The following is a 25534-nucleotide window of genomic DNA, read 5'->3' on the forward strand; positions in this document are numbered from 1 at the left end:
ATGGCTGTTGAATTAAATGTTACATATATAACTCTTGATGGGTATGTGGAACTGCAACAATACAGATCTCTTTATTTTGTGATCATGTTTACAGCTTATATTCTAATACTCTGCTGTAATTCTACTATTGTGTGTCTGATCGTGATTCATAAAAACCTCCATGAGCCTATGTACATTTTCATTGCAGCTTTGTTATTGAACTCTGTTCTGTTCAGCACTAATATCTACCCAAAGCTTTTCATTGACTTTATATCTGAGAAACAGGTCATATCTTATTCAGCCTGTCTCTTTCAGGTTTTTACATTTTATTCTTTAAGCTGTTCAGAGTTCTTACTGCTGGCAGCCATGGCCTATGACAGGTATGTGTCTATATGTAAACCTCTGCAATATCCAACTATCATGAGAAAAACCACTGTGAGTATTTTGCTGATTTTAGCTTGGCTTCTGCCTGCGTGTCAGGTTGCAGTACCAATTGCACTAAATGTTAATAACAAACTGTAGTTTTACTTTGAAAGGAATTTTCTGCAACAATTCAGTCAACTATCTTTACTGTGTGACTTCAGGAGCGCTATCTATATATGGTCTAGTTGTTCTCCTTAATGTTGCACTTTTCCCTATGTTCTTCATAGTTTTTACATATACAAAGATTCTTATAATTTCCTATAGAAGTTGTGGTGAAATCAGGAAAAAAGCTGCACAGACCTGTTTACCTCACCTGCTGGTTTTAATCAACTATTCTTGTTTGCTTACGTATGATGTCATTATAGTGAAACTGGAATCAGATTTTCCAAAAACTGCCCGTTTTGTCATGACTTTGCAAATTGTAATGTATCATCCTCTCTTTAATCCAATCATATATGGTTTGAAAATGAAAGAAATTTCCAAACACCTCAAAAAGTTGTTCTGTCAGGCCAAAGTGAACTAATGTATCAGCACTGATTTCTTCACTGACAGACTTTTCCATTGTGATAGTAGTGAAATAATGAGATGTGAGGTGATGATGTCCGATTCTTGGATGATGTTTAATGTGAGGATTTATTTCTCTGACTAAAATCAGTGAGAAGAGGCACTACCTTTAAAAATGGAATTATTGATACATTTTCTGCAGGTATTGAAATATCCAACGTTTTTATTTAGTTTTATTTAAAATCATATAAATCATATTTAAAATCCTAAATGAACAGTAAATAAATCACAAATACCATCTGATGACTTTTATATGAAAAATAACCTGCACAATGAACTGTTTTATTAAATGTAGTATGTTTGCTGTTGCTTGTCTATGACAGTTTATATTACATGGCTTTTTCACCTTCTTTCTCCAAACCAAACCAAAGAGCTCTGGCAACGATGCCAGTCAAAACATTAAAGAAAGAGCCACAACTCTGATGCCCATGTGACCAGTGGGTTTACGGTGCAAACCAAGAACCACAATGTCAACAGCTGATTATCAACTGACTCTGCACATTGGTAAGACAGCTATGTTGTCATAAATGTTCCCCTGCACTGACATTTATTGCCCATTGCTGCAGTAATCTTTGCTAAAATATGAAATCACTCAATGCTGAATCTTTATACACTAAAATGGTATATCAGAATCTCTCAGGGCTTTTCTTGTCTTGACGACCAAAAGTGTTTTACAAAACATGCCACATTCACCCAATCACTGATTGCACAGCCATCAGGGGTAAACTGGGGTTCAGTATCTTGCCCAAGGACGTTTAGACATACACACTGGAACAGCCAGAGCCTTAACTACCTCCCTTCCAATTAGTGCAACCTTTTTTGCTCCACAGACCGGTTTAATGTCAGACAATATTTTCACGGACCGGCCTTTAAGGTGTGGTGGATAAATACAACAAAATATAATGATACGACCAGCATAAAAACTGGTAATTTCTAAATATAATAATAAACGAATTCTTGGTCTCCAAGTGGCGAAACAGTTTTGAAGGCTTCATTGCCTCATTAGAGAGGTCGCCGCATATTATGCAGAGTGGGCTTGGTACATGGGAACAACTTGTCTCAATAAATCCACATTTCAAGTAGGACTCCTGGTACTGTCTGTTAAATGCAGCTTTCTTTTTCTTTGAAGTCGTAGGCTCTTCTTCTGTCTCCTCACTGGCTCTTTTACCCTTTCCAAAGACATTTGTTTTTTGTTCATTTTGCTAGCATGGGGGTTTCAATTTAGTGGTAATGTATTATGTGTTACTGGCCGGAGCAGCCCCTTTAAAAAGGTAGTTAAGGTAAGAAGTGATCGAGGCAAGCATCTTGACATGCATCAAGAGTGAATCATAGACAGATGTGGCGGAGAAAATCCGGTAATTTTTCAAAATAAAATATCTGTGCGGCCCAGTACCAATTGGCCCACAGACCGGTGCCGGTCCCCGGCCCGGGGGTTGGGGACCACTGAATTTGTGGACAGCCTGTCCTTCCTCCTGATTCACAGCACAACACTAAAACACTGATGAGTGACCTAAATCCTACACACAGGTCCTTTAACTAATATCTAATATCAGCATGCGAACAAGCTTAAAATGACAATGTTAGCATGCTAATAATAAACACCTTGGTTAAAACAAAAGGACTGGACACTGTGAAATTTTGACCTGATGTTTGGGCAGTTTGAGGCGCTCTGGTCACTGCTCAGAATCAGATTTATTGGCCAAGTTTGTACATACAAGTTTGTACATACAAACAAGGAATTTGACTCCGGTTTTTCTTCCTCTCCTGCGGTACAACAACAAAAACAACAACAACAACAACAACACACAACCGACGGAACACTAATGGTGCAATGGGACAGTCTGAATGTGGGTAGTGCAATTTGTTCCAGAAGATAACTATATAACTATTTACATATATATAAATATATATTCAGACTATTATAAATATATATTCAGGCTATTGAGAGAAATAGTGCAGGTTATAGTGCAAAAAACATAAAAAGAGACGGTGAAGTGAGGTAGGGGAAAATGTGCAAAGATGCTGAAGGAGGTAGTGGGGATCATCTGATTCCAACCTGTCGGCAGAAACTAAAATCTGCAAAGCCTGTGGTCAAAACTCTGAAAAAAACTGTCAGGCAAAGCAGGAACTGCAAGACTGTTTTGACTGAACTGACTGAAGTGTTCTTGAAGCTGCAACTGGCAACCTGGAAGGACTGACTAACACTGGGACTTGATGCATGAACTTTTGTGAAGATGTGTGCCAACCAAGAACCCATTGCACATACAGCAATAACGTGCCATGGTTCATAGCCAGACTGAAACAGCTTTGTCAAGAGTCCTATACAAGCAGGCCAGGGGCTTACTGGATGTAACACTTGGTTCACACTTGGAATTAATAGCTCTGAGTACAGTGAATGCACCCAAGATACACTGAGGACGCATTGAGATCTGATCACTCAGATCACATTTGGAGATGGCTGGGCCTCATATTTGTGAATGTGTCCTGGTCCACGCTGAAGGATCAACTACTCAGCTAATGTCCTCTGCATAGATGTATGTACTCATTCACAGACAAAATGCAAGTCGTACAAATCGTATAAGCTGGCATTGAAATTGTTTTTAAAAGCGAGATTGTGTGTGCATCAAACATCTTGGCTGATATGGTTTTATTGGAACACACCAAAGGAAAAGACCCAGTCAGTGCTGAAACCAGTTTCTGAATTAGTGAACAGCACAGGTGATGCTTGGTTAGAAGAAATGACTTAATGGTTATGTTCAAACACAGTCTGGAAATCCTAACTGGGTTTACTGAAGGGAGCCAGTCTGTACAACTGCAGACCACAGTGACAAGGACACCTCGCAATAAACACCTGAAACCATGGTGACTGTTCATGAAAGTGGCGACAACTGTCACCACAAAATGAAGTGAAGACATAAAACTTAAAATTAAACTTGACAAAAATTAGTTGTAGTGCTGTGCTGAGCAGCTAGGAACACAAGAGAAATCAAATCAAATCAGGCTTTATTGTCACTTTGCCGTACATACAACTGCAGTGCAGACAAAATGAGACAGCGTTTCCTGGGATCAGGAGAGTGAAGGTCAACATAAAAAAAATAAAATTGCAATAATAAATACTAAATAAGTACTAAGAAAAAGACAAGAAAACAAACACACTCGAACACAGCAGCAAACTGTCAATAAAGTGCCAGTGCTGTGCATAAAAGTGTCCAGTACCAGGTAAAACACCCATTTAAGCTGTCTTTGGTGTATATGACTGTGATTCAGCTGTTCGGTAATCTAACAGCTTGTGGTAGGAAGCTGTTGATGAGTCTGGAGGTTCTGCCTTTTATGCTTTGATATCTTTTGCACGAAGACAACAGTTCAAATAATCTGCAGTTGGAGTACCAAGTGGACATGCAGTATGACAGCATGTTCTCCACCACGCCTCTGTAAAAGCTCCAGAGAATGCAAGTGGGGAGAGAGGCTTTTTTCAGCCTCCTCAGGAAGTGCAGTCTCTGCTGGGCCCGCTTTGTTATCGCTGAGGTATTGTTCTTCCAGCACAGGTCCTGTGAGATCTGCACTCCTAGGAATCTGATGTTCTCCCCTCTCTCAACGGGATGTCCCCTGATGCTGAGGGGAGCGTGCTCAGGCTGAGTCCACCGGAAGTCAATGATCATTTCCTTGGTCTTGTCCACGTTCAGCATCAGGTTATTCAGTCTGCACCAGTCCACTAGGTGATCTACTTCCTCCCTGTACATTGATTCGTCGTTTGCCCTGATGAGTCCCACCACTGTGGTGTCATCTGCAAACTTTGTGATCAGGTTCCCCTCATTTCTGGCTGCACAGTCGTGTGTCAGCAGTGCAAACAGTAGTGGACTGAGTACACACCCTTGAGGAGAACCGGTGCTCAGCGTTATGGGTTATGGGTAGAGATGTTTTTTCCAACTCGTACAGACTGTGGTCTCTCAGTCAGGAAGTCCTGGATACAGAGACATGTGGCGGTGTTCAGGCCGAGTAGGAGGAGTTTCTCCACTAGTGTCTGTGGGATGATGGTGTTAAACGCTGAGCTGAAATCAATGTACATGATTCTGGTGTAGGTGTTTTTGTGGTCCAAGTGAGCGACGACTGAGTGCAGGGTGGTGGATATTGCATCCTCTGTGGAACGGTTGGGACGGTATGCAAACTGAAGGGGGAAGAAGAGGACCCAAATGCAGAAACCCCAGGACGGACAGATGAGTAAACTAAAAAAGTCTTTTAATTAAACTCAGAATCACTTGAAGAGTCCAGGGCCAGAGAACAAAAGCAAGTAAAAATCATCCACGAAGGAGGGGGGAAAAAGGCAGGAAACATTAAACAAAAGGGAAACTCCTTTTAGGCTTAAGAGCAAAAGGCAACCAAGATAAGTCCATGAGGGGGAAAACACAAGACACAAGTACAGGAACAAACATGGGGAGTACACTGGGGGGAGCAAGGTAGGAACAGACTCGGAATAAACACTGGGAAAGACTCAGGTATGAATAGACTCAGGAACAGACACAGGTATGACACAAACAAACTGACAGGTGGACGAGGGAATCACAAGACTTAAATACACAAGGGTAGCAAGCAAAAGGGGAAACCTATTAGGGTAGGGTAAACAATCACAAAAGGAGGGAAACTAGACAATTACAGGAAGTAGAGTAAGACAAGATACATAAAGGGCTAGAATTTCAAAATAAATCAGGAAAATACTAAACCAAACTTCAGAAACCAAAACAAGAGTGACAAATCAAACAATACTGAAATCCCAAAAAGAATTCACAACTTATGCCGGGTTGACAATGCCCAATAGTCCGACATAATTTAAAAGTCCAAAACAGTTAAAAACCAGACCCCTTTAGGGTTGATCACAGCAAAAGTACATGAACATGTCACTGACCAAAACTAGGGGTGTGTCCGATTCATCGATTCATAGATTAATTGTGATGCGACACTTGACGATTCAGCATTGATTCATAAATGTTCAAAAATCGATTCTTTTAATAGTGGAACGAAAGTGCAGTGGTCGGAACGAAAAAAAGTTGTGCGTGCCTGCCCCCCAGACATATTATAGGGCCCTATGATTTCCGCGATCATCATCATCATCGGAATCGCGGAATTGGCCGATTAAAACGGAATCTATCTATCTTATGTGGAATATCACAGAATTTGAGTGCAATGATGTTTTCGTGTAGAAAAGGAACGTGTGTCTGGGGAAAACTGCACACAGGGAAGCAAATCTGGGTGGCACAACAAGCCCCTTCCACAGACTAAGCCCCTTCCCCTTCAAAACAATGTAAGCAAATACAGATACTTTTTTTAATTTACATGCTCATAATAAAATAAATCAAAATCATGTCAGTACAGCCACACAATATATATTTTAGTATTATTATTAGTTTTTAATCTACATCAATAAATGAAACGGACATTTAGAACTACATGTGCGAGCTAATGTTTTTTTCTTCTTTTATCATAGGAGTTGAAAACTAATACTTTCTTGTGGATGTTATATTAACATCTAATATAAACTAATATAAACATCTAATATTAGGAGACGGACCTCAGTCCAAGAGATGGCGGCGTGTAATGTGTCACAGCGTGCAGTTCACGTCAGGTTTAAAAGCGACAGTGTGGAGACATTTTGTTTAAAAGAAGTTTTATATTTTCTAAATGCTGGGAAATTGCTTAAGTTGAAAAATGGCACCTTCTATGTTTTCATTTAATAATAAAGAAAAGATAGAGATAAACGTGTTTTACTTCAATGAATGGATAATATACATTATTTCACAAGTAACTACAGAGTGAGAAAAGAAACATTCTGTGTGGGGAAAAAAAGATTAATCGAGATGCATCGATAATCGGTGAATCGTCGAATCATAGCACTGTGAATCATAATCAAATTGAATCGTGAGGTGACCTAGATGGCACACCCCTAACCAAAACTGGACTAAAACTACCAAAAATCAAATGAGTAAAATTTGACTGAAACTAATGCACATTTTTCAATAGACTGAAACTAAATCAGTTGTTAAATCAATGGCATAATGGGGCACATGTTCAAATTAGACAGAGGTCAAATCATGCGTCTGATGAAGTTTAACATATTAGAGTTTAATTAGATCCATGGAGGCTGAAACAACCAAATAAAAACTCTCTACAAACTCAAACTGTTGACTTTGTGAACTTTGGACATGAACGTTCATCAAATGCATTTCAAGGTCTGGTATCTGTGAATGAATGAGACACTCCAGATTTTTACAGTGAGACTTCTCCTTTTCAGATCATTATTCATGTACAGTGGTTACATGCCTGCCTGTTTTATTACTGAGCATTTAGTTTGAGAAAACATTCATGGATGATGAGTTAAATGTTACATACATATCTCTTAACGGGTATGTGGAAGTTAACAAATACAGATATGTCTATTTTCTGATTAGAGAGAGAGATCAAGATTCATTACTATATATGGTGTGGTTGGTTTTTTGGATCTTGCTATCCTCCCTATGGTCTTCATAATTTTCACATATACAAAAATATTTATAATATCCTATCGAAGTTGTAGAGAAGTCAGGAAGAAAGCTGCAGAGACACTACAGATAATTTTGTATCATCCTTTGTTTAATCCACTGATATACGGACTGAAAATGAAAGAAATTTCCAAACACCTCCGAAGGTTGTTGTATTCAACCAAAATCATCTGATGTATTAACACAGGTGAATAATTTACATTTGTTTTACTGTAACTGTTCATTATGGAAACAGTAAAGTGGATCTTAAGCCTGGTTATGGTTCATGACTGATTAGTTTGCTGCAGTTATTCTGTCTTTTTATTCAACCTTGTTAAGTCTGACAAATGATTATTTTTCGCTTCAGGCTGTTACTTGAAAGACCCTGTGTGCTTGAACGAACAGGGGAAGAAAGACTTTGTGTGTGTGTGTCTGTGTGTGGTAGCTGGTTTTCTGGTATCTGTGATGATTGTGCCTATTAAAAGAAGTTCTGTGTTATTGCTTTTTAATTTGAGGAAGTTTGAGGTGAACCAGGATTTTATTTCAAGAAGGGAATTGGTAAGGGAGGAAGGCGGGAGTGTAATGTTTGGTTTGTTTGAAAGGTAGAGTTGGGTGTCATCCACGTAGCAGTGAAAGAGAATATGATGTTTGCGGAAAATGTGACCAAGGGGGAGAAGGTAAATGCTGAACAACAGGGGCACCTGGGGCACACTCACACAATAGAGGAGAGTCTCTCCAGAAGGATGTTGTGTGAAATTGTGTCAAAGGCCGCACTTGGATCAAGCAGGAGGAGAATGGACAGTGAACCGGAGTCAGTGGCAAGGAGGAGGTCATTAGTGAAGCAAGTGCTGTTTCAGTGCTATGGCGCGGACAGAAACCAGACAAGAATTGTTCATATGAATTATTGCAGGATAGATGAGTATGGAGTTGAGTGGCAACTGTTTTTTCAAGAATTTTGGAGATGAATGGAACATTTGATATGGGACAAAAATTATTGAGGTTGTTGGAATCTGAACCAGGTTTCTTGAGTATTGGAGTTACAGTGGCTGTTTTAAGGGAAGAGTGAACAGTGTCTGTGATGAGAGGGGACAGAGAAGGGAGGGTGGCCTTTACAAGGGCAGTAGGAAGGGGATCTAATTGGCAGGTTGAGAATTTGGATTTTCAAATGAGTTTGGAAATTTCATTGACTGAGGGTACGGTGAATGTTGAGAGTGAATGTGTGGGGGAAAATGGAACTGGGGCAGGTGAATTTGGAGCAGAGGTGGGTTGCCAGTGAATATGTTCAATTTTGGAAGAGAAAAATGATACCATATGAAATCAGAAGAGTACAGGTGAGGAGGAAGTGAATCTGGGGGTTTTGTAATGTTTGTAAGGAAGGAGAAGAGGGCCTTAGAGTTTCCTTCATTAGAACTGATTAAACCAGAATAGTATATGGATTTAGCCTCAGAAATACAGTCTTTGTAGTAGAGAATATGGTCTGAATACATGTCTTTATGCACAGTGAGACCAGTTTTTCTGTAGAGTCTTTCAAGTTCACGTCCTATCGCTTTCCCCTGAGCAGCAGCTTTCCCCCTGAGCAGCAGATTAAATCCAAAATATGTCCTTTAATATGTGTGGGAAAGTTAGAATATTGCTGCAGTCCAAAGCTGTCCAAACAGAATGTTAAATCTTTGGTGAAATATCACGAGGTTGAGAAATGTAAACAAACCCTGGAGGAGTAGCATCATTGTGTGAAGTAAAGTCAGTTGGCTGCTGCCATTTTTCAGTTAAACATAAAAAGTCAAGCTTATGGTCAACTAGGAGATCCTGCACGAGATGGCCCTTACTCGTGAGTGAGTAGATGTTGAGAAGACCAAAGCTGACAGTAGTGCTGCTGAGTTTGTCATCCGTGTTAGCCAACCTAGCTAGGCGGGCTAGCACACTGCGATCAGCTCGGCGACCGGTGTTTCTCAGTGGACATTGAGCAGTGGACCAGAATGACTTGGATGGATTTGGATTTGTCATACCGAAAGTTCTGATGGGAGCCACAGTGAATGTATTTCTATCAAGGCACATGTAAGATGTCCGGGTGTAGGAGCAAGAAGCAGTGCTAGTGATGGACAATAAACAAAATATAGGACAGTCAAATGTGTGGCAAGCACAAGCTACACATAATTAATCCACATAGTTGACAAAGGCTGTAACAGCGTTGGAAGCAGCAGGTAGGCTAACCTAAACCTAAACACACACAGACATGGATGTCAGCTCCAACTATTGTTGTCATATACTACAGTAAGAGGATTGGATTAACGAGTCCATAGGCGATAAACTTATTTAAAGTAGCATCCTGCATTGTCCTAGTACCAAAGAAACCATGCACTGAAGAACTGAATGACTTCAGGCTGGTCGCCCTGACGTCACACATGATGAAGACCATGGAGTGGCTGCTGTTACACCACCTGAGGCCACAGGTCCACCACACCCTTGACCCTCTGCAATTTGCATACCAGGAGAAGATGGGAGTGGAGGATGCCATTGTCTATGTGGCGAGGGACCAGGCCCAGGCCAGTGATCATCAAAGGTGTGTGGAGGTGGTACTGACCTACAAACAACTGGGAGTGCAGCTGTATGGCAAACTGGATTGGACTGCCAACACAGATGGTCTGTGCAGGAGAGGATTGTACTTCCTCAAAAGGCTGGCATCCTTCAACATCTGCAAATAGCTTCTGCAGATGTTCTACCAGACTGTGATGGCGAGCACCCTCTTCTATGCGGTGGTGTGCCGGAGAGGCAGCATCAAGAAGAGGGATGCCTCACGTCTGGACAAACTGGTGAGGAATGTGGGCTCTGTTTTGAGCACAGAGCTGGGAAGCCTGACATCTGTGGAAGAGCGAACAAACAATCATGGACAATTGCATCCACTGCACAGTATCATCTCCAGGCAAAGGAGTATTTTCAGAGGCAGGCTGCTGTCACTGTCCTGCTCTACTGACAGACTGAGGAGATCGCTCCTCCCACATGCCACGTGGCTCGTCAACTCCAATTGGGGGGGGGGGGGGGGGGGGGGGGGGGGGGGGGCGAACGTATCAGTTGCATGAACACTCATTACAGTTCTATACTGTTTTCTGCTCACAAAAAGTTGGTGCCTATTTTTTGGACAATGCTGGAACTGTGAATTTCCCTTGGGGATGAATAAAGTAGCTATACAAGCATGCTAATGATAAACAGCTTGTTTAAAGCGAAAGGACTGGACACAGTGGAATTTTGACCTGATGGTTGGGTAGTTTTGGGGCACTCTGGTCACTGCTCAGTTCATCTGATTCCAACCTGCCAGCAGGAACTAAAATCTGCAAAACCTGTGGTGAAAACGCTGAAAAAACCTGTGAGGCAAAGCAGGAACTGCAAGACTGTTTTGACTGAACCGACTGAAGTGTTCTTGAAGCTGCAACTGGCAACCTGGAAGTACTGACCAACCCTGGGACATGATACATGAAGTTTTGTGAAGATGTATGCCAACCAAGACCTGTTGAACATACAACAATAACATGCCATGGTTCGTAGCCAGACTGAGATAGCTTCGTCAAGCCAAGGAGGCTGCCTACAGAAGTGGGGACAGAGTCCTGCACAAGCAGGCCAGAGGCATCTGGACATGTTCACACCTGGAATTAACAGCTCTGAGTACAGATGTGAATGCGCCCAACATACATTAAAGATAGTAATAATAAACATCTGAAACCGTGATGAGAGTACACAAAGACAGAGACAGCTATCACCACAAAATGCAGTGAAGACATAAAACTTACAACAAAGCTTGATGAAAATGAGAAGAACAAGTCACTGACCAGAACTGGACTAAAACTATCAAAGAAATCAAGAAACCACAATAGTCCCACATAATCTAAAAGTCCAAAACAGTTAAAAAAAAAAAAAAAAACACCCATTCAGGGCTGATCACAACAAATTTACATGGACAAGGCACTGACTAAAACTGGACTAAAACTACCAGAAATCAAATGACTAAAATTTGACTAATGTACGTTTTTCAAAAGACTGAAACTTAATCAGTTGCTGAATTGATTGCGTTATGGGCACGTGCTCAAAGTGGAGCGAGGTCAAATAATTCTGTGACTTCAGGCCTCCAGAGTTTGATGAAGTTTAACATATTAGAGTTTATTTTGGTGGAGTGTTTAATTAGATCCATGGAGGCTGAAGCAACCTAATAAAAACTCTCCACAGACTCAAACTGTTGACTTTGTGAACTTTGGACATGAACGTTCATCAAATGCATTTCAGGGTCTGGTATCTGTGAATGAATGAGACACTCCAGATTGTTACAGTGAGACTTCTCTTTTTCAGATCATTATTCATGTACAGTGGTTACATGCCTGCCTGTTTTATTACTGAACATTTAGTTTGAGAAAACATTCATGGATGATGAGTTAAATGTTACATACATATCTCTTAACGGGTATGTGGAAGTTAACAAATACAGATATATTTATTTTCTGATTATATTTACAGTTTATATTCTAATAATCTGCAGTAATTCTACAATAGTGTACCTTATCGTGATTCACAGAAATCTCCATGAACCGATGTACATTTTCATTGCAGCTCTGCTACTGAACTGTGTCCTTTACAGCACTAATATTTACCCAAAGCTTCTGATTGACTTTTTGTCAGAAAAACAGATCATATTATATTCAGCCTGTGTCTTTCAGTTTTTGGTATTTTATTCTCTGGCTGGTTCAGAATTCTTTCTGTTGTCAGCCATGGCCTATGACAGGTATGTGTCTATATGTAAACCTCTACAATATCCAACTATCATGAGAAAAAACACAGTGAATATTTTGCTGCTTTTAGCTTGGATTGTACCTGCTTTACATGTTGCAGTCCCTGCAATAGCGAGTGCTGAAGCTAAACTGTGTAACTTTACTTTAAATGGAATATTTTGCAACAATTCAATTTACCAGCTTCAATGTGTGAGATCAAGATTCATTACTATATTTGGTGTGGTCGCTTTATTAGATCTTGTAATCCTCCCTATGCTCTTCATAGTTTTCACATATACAAAGATATTTATAATATCCTATCGAAGTTGTAGGGAAGTCAGGAAAAAAGCTGCAGAGACCTGTTTACCTCACCTGTTGGTTTTAATTAGTTTCTCCTCTTTGACTGTATATGATGTCAGTATAGCTCGTGTAGAACTGAACTTCCCAAAAACTGCTCGTTTAATGATGACACTGCAAATGGTTTTGTATCATCCTTTGTTTAATCCACTGATATATGGACTGAAAATGAAAGAAATTTCCAAACACCTCAGAAGGTTGTTGTGTTCAGCCAAAATCATCTGATGTATTAACACAGATTAAGATTCAGATTCAGAGAACTTTATTTTCCCGGGGGGGCAATTTAAGACGGGTTAGATTTAAGGTGAATAATGTACAATCATTTTACTGTAACTGTTTATTATGGAAACAGTAAAGAGGATCTTTAGCCTGGTTATGATGACTGATTAGTTTACCGCAGTTATTCTGTCTTTTTCTTTAACCTTGTCAAGTCTGACTCTTTGTTTTTTGTGACTCCAGAGAAAATTTGTTCACTTCAGGCTGATGACCCTGTGTGCTTGGACGAACGGGGGGAGAAAGACTTTGAAGAAAGACTCTGAGCAAGTGTAGTTCAGCAGCCTGGGGCCTTTTTTATGAACCAAGGGACAGGTCCTTGAATAGTTATATAGTCAATTTTATTTACATAACACTGAATAATAACAGAAGTTATTTCAGGGCACTTTTCATACAGAGCAGGTTTAGACTGAATTCTACATAATAGTATGTACAGAGACTCAACATCTATTACGTGAGCAACACTTGTCAACAGTGTTAGGGAAAATTTCCCTTTAACAGGTATAAACCTTGAACAAAAGGGTTCAATAATAATAAGACTAATAATAAAATGACAGGACTAATAATAAGGGTAACAATAACAATAGTAAAATATGATTATAATAAGACTAATAATAAGATGAAAAATAAAATTTAAACATATCACTCCAGGGTGTGAGGCAGCCATTGCACTAGTTGGACTCCGTCAGGGAAAGAGGTGAGTGCTTTTCAACACATTCTTACACAACTTTCCAGTTCTATGAAAGACCAGTTGGCTCCGCTTGAGCTTCCCTGTGACCTGGATGCTCTCATTGCCCTGGCAATTAAGATCAACATTTCTGGGGTTCATAATCATCAAGGCTCACTCCCTTCTGCCAAGGATACGGCAGAGGCTGTGCTTTGCCATGTGTTTTGTATCCATGGTTTTCCCAGGGATGAGGTTTCTGACAGGGGGCCTCATTTCACGGGACGAGGGACTAGGGATGAAGAGAGGAACTATGTTGCTTCTCTTCCCAGAACCCCACTACATGGAGTAAGCATGTCATTTGGGTGGAAAATGCCCATAACACACTGCCTTGCTTCTCCACTGGTTTGGCTCCCTTTCAGTGTGCCTATGGCTACCATCCTCCCCTGTTCCCAACCATGGAGAAGGAGATCAAAGTGCCTTCTGCCTAGGCTCTGGCTTGCTGATGTAGACACACCTGGGCCCTGCTTCACCAGGTGCTGTTAAGGAATTCAGATTGCTGCAAAATGGCTGCAGATTGCCACAGAAACTCTGCCCCAAACTACAAACCCGGCAATCGAGTCTGGCCATGGCCCTGGAGAGTTGTTTGGTTCCCACTTCTAAACCTCCTCCTCCCCCACATATCCTCGATGGAGTCTACTCTGTTCGTCGCATATTGGTGGTGTGACATCAGGGGCAGGGGTTTCAGTATCTAGTGGACTGGGAAAGGCACAGAAGAGAGGTCTTGGGTTTTGGCAAACAATATTTTGGACCCTTGTCTCATCAGACTTCCATAGGGATATTGGACTGCCATCCTGTGTACAGACATTGTATTAAAGACCAGTTTTTGCCTCCTATCCCTGTGTTCTGGAGTCATGCATTTGAGTCCTTTTCTGAGCCTTGACCTGACACAGACAATGGACTATTGTTTTTAAGGTGTACTTAAAAGACTTATGGGGCGGCCGTATCGCACCAAGTTAACAGTTCAGCTTTGGACTTTGGGCTGCCAGGAGACTGGAGGGTTGCTGGTTCAATTCCTGGATTAAGCACAAAGGGTATGCACAACGGATATGGGTGGTGGTGAAGGAGACGCGCCCCCCAGCCTCTGCGACCATGGCTCCAGTGCTCCTGAGCACTGACCCACCCCAGCTCCCCGGGCACCTTACTAAGCAGCTTGTGCATGTTTGTGTGTGTTTCATTCATTTGGTGTGGGTAAAGAGATAAATTTCTCCAGCTTCCCCAACTCAATAAAGTAACAAACTTATAGGCCTGAAACTAACTAAAGGATCCGTTGATTCTCATCAACTCATAAGAAAGTATCAAGAAGAACAATCTCATTTACAGAGTCTGGAGTGTGATGTCTTCTATTTAGCCTTTCCAATACATACACATAAAACTCTAAGAAATGGATCCTCTGAGATTATGGCCACAAGGTCTTCTTTTGATCGCTGACAGGGAAACATGTATGCCAACAACCTGGAGAGCGTTCTTGACTTGCTGTGGAGTCAAGGAAATGGCTTTTTCTAGACCCAGAAGACTTGTGTTCCTTTCCTTGGTCTACCAGTTCATTTGATATTTTTTAATATTCCTGTGAGCACCTGCTTTTTTAGAAAGTACCCAACTGCTGATTATGGCAAACTAATTGCTGTTGATATTTTCTGAAAGGTTCTTGCATTTTTCAGCCTCATTAGTTTTGTCTTCACTTCTACCTTTTTACTCCTTATATTGACAGACAGCTCCAGCACAATCTAAAGAGCAACTTTCAACTGTCCATGAACTCAGTCATGTGCATGAACTGACATTGAAACGATACACAGATGACCAAGAAAAATGTAGCAAGCAAATGTCCAATTGCTTTTGAATCGCATGTGTCAGGCACTTGTTAAAAGGGCTACATCCCCTACACAGTTCCTTCTATGTTCTACTTATCACTGAACAAGATTGCATCTGTGTTTGGTTTTGCCTCTGGTTGTCAGTGTCCTTCTGTCCCATCTTGTCCATAATATTCTGCTGAGTTTGTCCAAGATCTGCAAGTGGGGTTGATCAGCAGACACCACTGCATGTAAAATGGTGCAATTTCTAATGTCCAGGAAATGATGCAGGCCCACCTGTTCAGGTAAACCACAGAGGCTATACACATGGACTGCTCCAGGAGGCATAGAAGACATGGCCGCCACTCAGGCTTCTGATGCTTTTGAGCACTTTGGTCACCGCAATTATCCAGCAGAGGTGTGGGAATCTCTGCTGTTTATGAAAATTGCTTTAGCTGTTGCATGTTTCCTGTAGTGTAGTTTAAAAGCTTTGACTTACACCTGATTCAGTTCAGTCTTTAATGTTCTGGTCTCCAAACTTTTCAACTTGCATTGCTCCAAGTAGTTAACTGTTAGCCAGGTGCTAGCTTTGTCTGCCTGTTGTTTGGACTGAGGCGAAGGAATACAGAGTCCCAGTGCACATTTTGACTAGTCATAGTGGGAAAACATAGACACCTTGTGGGAACAGCCATGAGGGGCAAATTAGGGTCCTCTTGCCACGAACGCTTAGACATACGGACTGGAGCAGCCAGGGCTCTAACCACCTTACTTCCAATTAGTGGACAGCCTGCTCTTCCTCCTGATTCACAGCACAACACTAAAACACTGATCAGTGACCTAAATCCTACACACAGGTCCTTTAACTAACATCTAATAACAGAATACTAACAAGTTCACAGAGACAATGCTAGCATGCTAATGATAAAAAGCTTGGTTAAAACTAAAAGACTGGACACAGTGAAATTTTGACCTGATGGTTTGGCAGTTTTGGGGCACTCTCACTGCTCAGTTCATCTGATTCTAACCTGCGGGCAGAAACTAAAATCTGCAATGCCTGTGGTCAAAACACTGAAAAAACCCGTCAGGCAAAGCAGGAACTGCAAGACTGTTTTGACTGAATAGACTGAAGTGTTCTTGAAGCTGCAACAGAAACCTGAAAGGACTGACTAACACTGGGACACGATACATGAACTTTTGTGAAGACATGTGCCAACCAAGACCCGTTGCACATACAACAATAATTTGCCATGGTTCATAGCCAGACTAGGACAACTTTGTCAAGCCATGGTGACAATTACAAAAGGAGGGAAACTAGACAAAGTGCTAGGACACAAGTTCTAGGATTTTAAAATAAAGCAGGAAAATACTAAACCAAACTTCAGAAACCAAAACAAGAGTGACAAGGTTTTCTAAACAATACTGAAAATACAGAGCAAACCCAGGAAAAAAAGACAAGAAAAAAGGACTAAAGACTAAACCCAGGAATATTAAATTCCATTTCAATTCAATTCAGTTTTATTTATATAGCGCCTTCCACAATCAAAATTGTCTCAAAGCGTTTTACAGAGACCCAGAGCCTGACCCCAGAGCAAGCACGTAAGGCAACAGTGGCAAGGAAAAACTCCCTTTTAACAGGAAGAAACCTTGAGTAGAACCCGGCTCAAATGGGGGAGCCTCCTGTCGATGGCCGGGTTGGGTAAAAGAAAGAAAGAGAGACCAGAGAGAAACAAGCACAGGACTACAGGACAGAAAGTTTAGTGCAAGTCGAAAATATATAAAAAGAAAGCTATACAACAATATGAAAAGAGAGAAAAAAAAAATACATGTGAGAGTGGGTCTGAGGAGAGAAAGAGAGAAAAGAAGTGTGCAGAAGATCATGAGAAGCCTAGGCCTATAGCAACATAACTAAGGGATGGTTTAGTTGCCTGAGCCTGACCTACTAAGTGCTATATTCTTAACTGTAACAGTATCAATAGAGATAATTGTGACTAACTAGAGGTTTAGTCATAATAACTAAGACTGTAACTACAACTAATTATAAGCTTTGTCAAACAAAAAGGTTTTAAGCTTAATTTTAAAATTAGAGAGGGTGTCTGCTTCCCAAACCCAAACTGGCAGTTGGTTCCTCAAGAATCAAAACGGGTGTACATAACAACATAATGAACCAGAAGTCTACTACGCTCGAGAACCAAACAAGAAACACAGAATAATCTGACTTTTAACTTAACAGGAATTGCTGAAAAACACCTAAAAGAAACTATAACCAGAGTCTACAGATTTTCGATATTAACAGATATCCCAAAGAGAATTCAAAACGTATGTAGGGTTGACAATGCCCAAAGAAATCAAGAAACCACAACCGTCCCACCTAATCTAAAAGTCTAAAACCAGACCCCTTTAGGGCTGATCACAACAAAATTACATGTTAAATTACAATTACAACAGGTCACTGACCAAAACTGGACTAAAACTACCAGAAATCAAAAGACTAAAATTTGACTGAAACTAATTCACATTTTTCAAAAGACTGAAATTAAATCAGTTGCTAAATCAATGGCGTAATGGGGCACATGTTTAAATTAGAGAGAGGTCAAATCATTCTGTGACTTCAGGCCTTCAGAGTTTGATGAAGTTTAACATAGAGTTTATTTTGGTGGAGTGTTTAATTAGATCCATGGAGGCTGAAGCAACCTAATAAAAACTCTCCACTGACTCAAACTGTTAACTTTGTGAACTTTGGACATGAACGTTCATCAAATGCATTTCAAGGTCTGGTATCTGTGAATGAATGAGACACTCCAGATTGTTACAGTGAGACTTCTCTTTTTCAGATCATTATTCATGTACAGTGGTTACATACGTGCCTGTTTTATTACTGAACATTTAGTTTGAGAAAACATTCATGGATGATGAGTTAAATGTTACATACATATCTCTTAACGGGTATGTGGAAGTTAACAAATACAGATATGTTTATTTTCTGATTATATTTACAGTTTATATTCTAATAATCGGCAGTAATTCTACTATAGTGTACATTATCGCGAGTCACAGAAACCTCCATGAGCCGATGTACATTTTCATTGCAGCTCTGCTACTGAACTGTGTCCTTTACAGCACTAATATTTACCCAAAGCTTCTGACTGACTTTTTATCAGAAAAACAGATCATATTATATTCAGCCTGTGTCTTTCAGTTTTTTATACTTTATTGTTCAGGCAGTTCAGAATTCTTACTGTTGTCAGCCATGGCCTATGACAGGTATGTGTCTATATGTAAACCTCTGCAATATCCAACTATCATGAGAAAAACCACTGTGAGTATTTTGCTCCTTTTAGCTTGGATTCTACCTGCTTTACATATTTCAGTCCTTGCAATAGCGAGTGCTGAAGCTAAACTGTGTAACTTTACTTTAAATGGAATATTTTGCAACAATTCAATTTACCAGCTTCAATGTGTGAGGTCAAGATTCATTACTATATATGGGGTGGTTTGTTTATTAGATCTTTCACTCCTCCCTATGCTCTTCATAATTTTCACATATACAAAGATATTTATAATATCATATCGAAGTTATAGAGAAGTCAGGAAAAAAGCTGCAGAGACCTGTTTACCTCACCTGTTGGTTTTAATCACGTTCTCCTGTTTTTCTGTATTTGATATCACTATAGCTCGAGTGGAATCCAACTTTACAAAAACTGCTCGTTTAATAATGACACTACAATCAATTGTTTATCCTTCTTTGTTTAATCCACTGATATACGGACTGAAAATGAAAGAAATTTCCAAACACCTCCGAAGGTTGTTTTGTTCAGCCAAAATCATCTGATGTATTAACACATATGAATAATGTACAGTCGCTTTACTGTCACTGTTCATTATGGAAACAGTAAAGAGGATCTTGAGCCTGTTTATAGTTCATGACTGATTATTTTGCTGCAGTTATTCTGTCTTCTTCAACCTTGCCAAGTCTCTTTTTCTTCTCCAAACATGTTGAGTAACAATGACATTTACTGTTCCCTGTTTTTGTGACTCCAGAGAAAATGATTGTTCTTGACTTCACGCTGATACTTGAAAGATCCTGTGTGCTTGGGCAAACGGGGGAAGAAAGACTTTGTTTGTGTGTGTGTGTGTCTGTGTGGTAGTTGGTTTTCCAGAAACTGTGATGATTGTCATGTCAGAGGAAAATGGCAGGTTTCTTCAACAAAACATTGTTTTAACACATAATTTGAAAAGTAAAGAGGAAATAAACCATATTGTTGCTGTCAGATGTTTTTTACTTTATTATTATTATTATTATTTATGTAGAGTCAACTATCATGGGCTCAGCAAACACAGTGGGACACACACTAAACCAGCTCTCTGAGGGAAACAGACTCCAACAGTCAGAGTCAAAGGAAAAGCAACAAATCACCAACAATAAGAAATAAATGTACAGACCATGGAATAAATGCAGTAGCATATTTCATTAGTACTAAAGAGGTCACAACTCTTGTTGGCCCTATTTACTGGTATCACAGCTTTAATTCACTCCTTAATGAGAAGAGGATCCTGGAAAAAGGCCTTGTGGACTTTCATCTGGCCTTACCAGATCTGTTCATTAAGTAGATGGCAGCGTCATCCACTCCAATACCCGGCCGGTATGCGAACTGCAGGTTGGGGCTCACCAGGGGTCGGAGGTCGTTCAGGATCAGTCGCTCCATGGTCTTCAATTCAATTCCATTCAATTCATTATGTGAGATGTTAAAGCCACAGATCTGAGATGGTTGGGCTCCTGGCCTGTGCAGTCTTTGGGACCGGAACCACGCAGTAAGTTTTCCACAGAACAGGAACCACTGTTCCACTGTTATGTTGAGGCTGGGTGGGGTTGGGGGGTTTGAGTGCTGATGGGTGAACAATGGGAAGTGGGGTGGTGTAAGGGGGGTGTGGGGGGAAATGTGAACGTCATGGGGGAGGGAGGTGGTAACAGTTCAGAGGATGGCATGGACGTTGACTGGGAGGTGGGGAGCAGAAACTGAGAGAGACATGTTGGGGCTGCAGACCTGACTTGGGCCTGGGTGGTAGTCGGGGGATTGGATCCTGAATCAAATCTGTTGAAAAACAGATTCAGTTCATTTGCCCACTCTTGGCTTCCTCGTTCAGGGCCCCTTTCGTTGTCTGTGTTGTGTCCAGAGAGGGTTTTCAGGCCTCTCCAGATCTCCCTTACATTCCTCTGGTGTAGTTGCCCTGTGTGTTGTAGGTGTCCTTGCCTTCTTTGATTTTCCTTTTGAGTTCTCTCTGCACGTTCCTCAGCTCCTCTTTGTCTCCTGACCTAAAAGCCCTCTTCTAGTTCAGCAGGGCTTTCAGCTCAGGAGTCACCTGGCTTACTGTTAGAGAAACAAAAGTTTATATAGTCTGTAATGCAGTGTGTCAGGCTATCAATGTCCTCATGTGAGTCCACACAGCACCTCCCAGTTGGTGGTCTCAAAGCAGTTCCTCAGCTCTTTGCTGGCCTCCTCTGTCCATCGCCTCACAGACCTTGTAATTGGAGAATGTTGTTTAACCACAGGTTTGTAGACAGGCATAAGGTTGCCGAGTTGAGGGAGGGGGGAGCAGCTGTATGCATCCTTCACATTTGCATACACTGTAAATAATTACCACAATTTCACAATATTCAGCTGTAAAATTTCACACTAAATTGCCATATTTTTACTTTACAGGATTTAACTGTAATGTCCACAGTATGAGACTGCACTTTCAAAGTTTACAATAAAAACAGTGTCATCACATTAAACTACGGTATTATTTTCTGTTTTAATTATTACCAGGATTTCGCTGTATTTTATTGTGTTATTTCACCGCAAAATACTGTATAACAGGCCGTTTCCAATACAGCGAGGGAGAAGTCAAAGTCTGGCCATCATGGCGGTCATAAGCGGAGTCAGTAGTGTGAAAACACTTACACGATTAAAACGTTTCTTGTTGACCAGAAATTTGTTCATCAACACAGATTGTTGTTTAGACGTGATATGAATATAATCGAGGCAAATACACTATCGTAGACTGCCATATAAGCATTCGTTTTTCAGATAGCTGCCTGCTATTAGTTAGCTAACTAGCCATGTCACCAATTCTTTAAAGTATGCTCACGTGGGCTATCATCGGGGAAATACTGAATAATTAAATGATTTAGGAGGACTTTGTTGAAACCATGAACACAGATTCTTGGCGACGAATACTGAAAATTATATAACAGACTAAGGTGACAACTTTTTCCATGATTTCGACGGATTTTCATCAAGATCGAAGACCCTGGTGTCTTTGCGTCGTATCCCAGGCAACAGGCAACAACACAGCAAATTACATGATTTGCAATGAATTGTGGGACCTGCTACCGCCAGTTATTTCAAATATCAACCGTTAGCAGTACCTGGACTTAATACTACCCGCCCGCAGGAGAACAAGAGAGAAACCACTGAGAAGGTAATTTCCCCTCTTTTTTCCCCTTTGCATTCGCTCCATATTGACATTTTAAGTGTTGTCATGATGATTGTCATATTCATTGTTATTCTCTGACCATTTATTTCTACAGTCACACCAAGTGACACCCACCACCTCACCGAAGTGGAAACCACACAGGTTAGTTCAGTTGGTTTTATTAACTGTTTGTGTGAGCTAAAAGGACGTGTTGTGTCACGGTAGAATGAATATTTGCTCCACATTTTGATTTGAGGCTATGCTGCGGTAACGTTAGCAAGTTAGATAGTTGGTTTAGCACTGTCGAAGACACCCACGCTGACGTTTCTCTCTCATGTGTAAAATTCTCAGTAGAGCAGCACGTAAGCTAAAATAAAGTGTTTTTTTCAAGCATTTCTTGCGTTGTTTTCAACGCCCAAATCCGTTGCATTAAACGTAGTGCAATAACCGAAATCTTCTGTTGAAAACTCGGTCAAACTTTGAGACGTATGTTTTAGCAAATGAACCCTTCATATGCTGTAGCGTTTGATGTGAATTGGTCGTCCTGTTTTTTCAGTTAACGACATTTTGCATAGGCAGCGGTACATTTTCCTCTTTACATAGCAAGTTATTTTAATTGCCTGTATTTTGGATTGTTGATTGAGGAATAATGTTCCACTGTAAATTTAGTGGGTGTGTTTATGTGTCTGATAACGTTAGTCACTTTATTAAGCACATAAAGCTGCACAGTAACACTCACAATTATCGCTATAAGTGTGGTGCGCCTGACTGCACACAAATGTACCTCAAAGCTCCTGTTCTACAAACGCATATGTATAGAGAGCACAAATCAGTTAGATTGCCATGCAAAAAAGTGGACACAGTCTTAAAGTGTGTGGCTCACCCTTGTGCATTCAAGTGTGATACTGTAACCTCTCTTATACAGCATTTGAAGACACACACAAAAGAGGGATTGGAAATCAAATGTCCATTCAGAGGCTGTGACTGCAGCTTCACAGTTTCATCTAGTTTTGACTCGCACATTTCCAGGAAGCATAGAGGCAGACAAGTAGAGGATCTAATTGATTTGATTCTACACAAGTCTGTTCCCACAGAGCCTGAGCCTGAGCCGGGGCCCTCATGTTCAGAGGTTTCTGATGAACAAAATGAACAAGACATTTCTTTTGCTGTTGATGAAGCCCTATTCCTACACAGTCTAACACTTCTCTACTTGAAATTACAGGCCAAGTTATTGTTACCAGCAAGCACTATTCAAACGATCATTGAGGACTTTCAAAATGCTCATGAAATTGGCCTTTCACACATGTTTAACATTCTTAGAGAAAAATTGAAGGTTCTTGAAATTCCTGAGTCCACAATAAGCAACATTATTGATGAAATTAACAAAGGGGATCTACTTAAGCTCTATAACAAAGGAGTTTTGAGCACAGATTTTAAGAGGAAGAATGCTTTTAAAAAGACTTTCCACTATGTTGAGCCTGTGCCCGTATTCTTGGGAAACGATGAAAATGGTAAAGAATGTTTTGCTCAATATGTACCGGTACAGGAGACATTGGCTGCCCTATTTACAAATGAGTCTGTGCAAGAACAGTATGCAACAACGCATATGCAAACCTCCACGGTTAATGTCTATCAGGATGTTAGGGATGGAGAGGTAGTTAAAAGTAATCTTCTGTTGAAAACTGAGCCGTCCTCAGTCGGCGTGATACTGTACCAAGATGCATTTGAAGTGGTCAATCCGCTTGGCTCTGGGAGAAAAAAACACAAAGTGCTGGCTGTATACTCAACTCTGACTGACATTTTGCCTCACAACAGATCCAGTTTAAATCAAATGCAACTTGTCCTCCTATGTAGGGAGCAGGACTTCAAGTACTTTGGGATGAGCAAAGTTTTGGAACCACTTATCAAGGACCTTAAAGTCCTTGAGGAGAGAGGTATCGTGACAAGTGATGGTACTGCTATAAAAGGTACATTGGTTGCCATTTCAGGAGATAACTTGGGATCCCATTCTATTGGTGGCTTTTTAGAAAATTTCAGCCGGGCGGATAATTTCTGTCGCTACTGTGAGGTAGATAGAGCCACATTTTTGAATGAACCCCTCTTGTGTGGTTCCCCCAGAACAGCCCAATCTTACCAAAGTCACTTGCAACATCTAACAACTACTGTCACTGACTCAGTATGTGGCATAAAGTGTGACTCTCCTTTTAACCAGCTGGCTCATTTCCATGTCTGTCAGCCTGGCCTTCCACCATGTTTAGGCCATGACTTATTTGAGGGCATTGTCTCTTATGACCTTGCATTGTTCATCAGCAATTTAGTCAAGGATAAGCATTTCACTTACCTGCAATTAAATCGGTGCAAGAATCAGTTCAAGTACCAAGGAAGTGATGGCTTTGACAAACCAGCAGATGTCCTCCCTGGAAGTGAGAGATTAAGTGGGCATGCAGTTCAAAACTGGTGCCTGCTCCGATTGCTACCTCTCTTGGTGGGAGACAGGATTAAGGATCCTTGTAACAATGATGTTTGGCAGCTTGTTTTGCAGTTGAGAGAGATAGTGGAGCTTGTCTGTGCACCAGCCATTACTGCAGGCCAAATAGCCTATCTGAAAGTCATCATTGAAGAATACATATTCCACAGGAAGAAGCTCTTCCCTGGTCATTCCCTGAAGCCTAAGCACCATTATTTGTGCCACTATCCAGAGCTGATCATACAATTTGGCCCACTTATTCGCCTGTGGACTCTCAGATTTGAAAGCAAACACACATTTTTCAAGCAATGTGTCAGAAAATTACATAACTTCAAAAGTATTTGCAAGACCATGGCAGAGAGACACCAACTTCTGCAAGCATATTTGAGTGCAGGCAACCTTTTTCCTGCACCTATACAAGTTGAGAAGGGCACAGAGTTTTATGTAAATGATTACAATGACAAGATTAGGTCATCTGTTGCCAGTTACGAGTTCGAATCACAGTCTGCCATGGCTTGTAACAGTGTCACAGTTAAAGGTACTCTTTACAAAAAAGGAATGTTTGTTTTGCTTGGGAGCAGTGATGAAGAACTTTATGCTGGAGAAATAAACCTAGTCATTATTTGCCATGAGTGTGTGCACTTTGTGACAGAGAAGCACACCTATGTAAAGTTGAGAGACATGGGAATCTACTGTGAGCTAGGCAAAGCCCAAGAGCATTATGTTTGCATCAAGCATGATGATTTGCTTGACTATTATCCTCTTCCAGCTTATGAAGTGTTTGACCTGTCACTAATTGCTCTTCACCATTCTTTTTCAGAGGCAGTATAAACAAGCAAGTGATGAAAGCAGACAGAACACCTCAACTCTGGACCAGGCTGCTGAGGTAAAAATAACTTTTAAGTTGCGAGGAAAAATAGGTTTATGGTGTATAATTTGGTTAGACATTTGGTGGAGAATCAAACTAAATTATTCTTTGGTATATTCAGAACTTACTACAAAGTTGCCATTTATTTAATATGACTTGTACTTACAATTTTTGGAATGCACTTAGCAGCCATCCTAATAGAAGTGCAATAGAATATAGAATAGTAGTGCAACTGGAAACAGACTAAGATGGGAATTGTTTTAGTGGTGGCACTCTTAGGGTCCCCACTGTTATAATAAATCAAGCTCCATTAATTGAAGACTGTACATTGCTGTAATCAATTTGTCTGTCACTCTCTCCTGTGTTAAAGAAC

At 40.6% G+C, this 25534-nt stretch overlaps 2 protein-coding genes, 1 long non-coding RNA gene and 1 pseudogene across 3 annotated transcripts; all 4 read left to right on the plus strand.

Moving 5' to 3' along the window:
- On the plus strand, positions 1-925 carry LOC121194570 (annotated as a pseudogene).
- Positions 926-11881: 10956 nt separating this feature from the next.
- LOC121194554 (olfactory receptor 11H2-like) lies at positions 11882-12808 on the plus strand. The gene has a single exon (XM_041057490.1). It carries the CDS (start codon positions 11882-11884, stop codon positions 12806-12808), a length of 927 nt encoding a protein of 308 aa, XP_040913424.1.
- A 5464-nt stretch (positions 12809-18272) lies between these two features.
- Positions 18273-19199, plus strand: LOC121194847 (olfactory receptor 11A1-like). Its single transcript, XM_041057930.1, has one exon. The coding sequence runs from the start codon at positions 18273-18275 to the stop codon at positions 19197-19199; it is 927 nt and encodes a 308-aa protein (XP_040913864.1).
- Positions 19200-21750: 2551 nt separating this feature from the next.
- LOC121194710 lies at positions 21751-23090 on the plus strand. The gene is made up of 3 exons (XR_005895405.1): positions 21751-21832; positions 21942-21988; positions 23049-23090. It is a non-coding gene; the product is annotated as an uncharacterized LOC121194710 (long non-coding RNA).
- The last annotated feature ends 2444 nt before the right edge of the window (positions 23091-25534 follow it).

Source organism: Toxotes jaculatrix, chromosome 15 (assembly GCF_017976425.1).
Source record: "Toxotes jaculatrix isolate fToxJac2 chromosome 15, fToxJac2.pri, whole genome shotgun sequence".
Classification (NCBI taxonomy): Eukaryota; Metazoa; Chordata; class Actinopteri; family Toxotidae; genus Toxotes; species Toxotes jaculatrix.

What these genes read in the sequence shown, in the direction of transcription:
- LOC121194847 (XM_041057930.1), top strand. Translation starts at nt 18,273, where the DNA reads ATGGATGATGAGTTAAATGTTACATACATATCTCTTAACGGGTATGTG.
- LOC121194554 (XM_041057490.1), top strand. Translation starts at nt 11,882, where the DNA reads ATGGATGATGAGTTAAATGTTACATACATATCTCTTAACGGGTATGTG.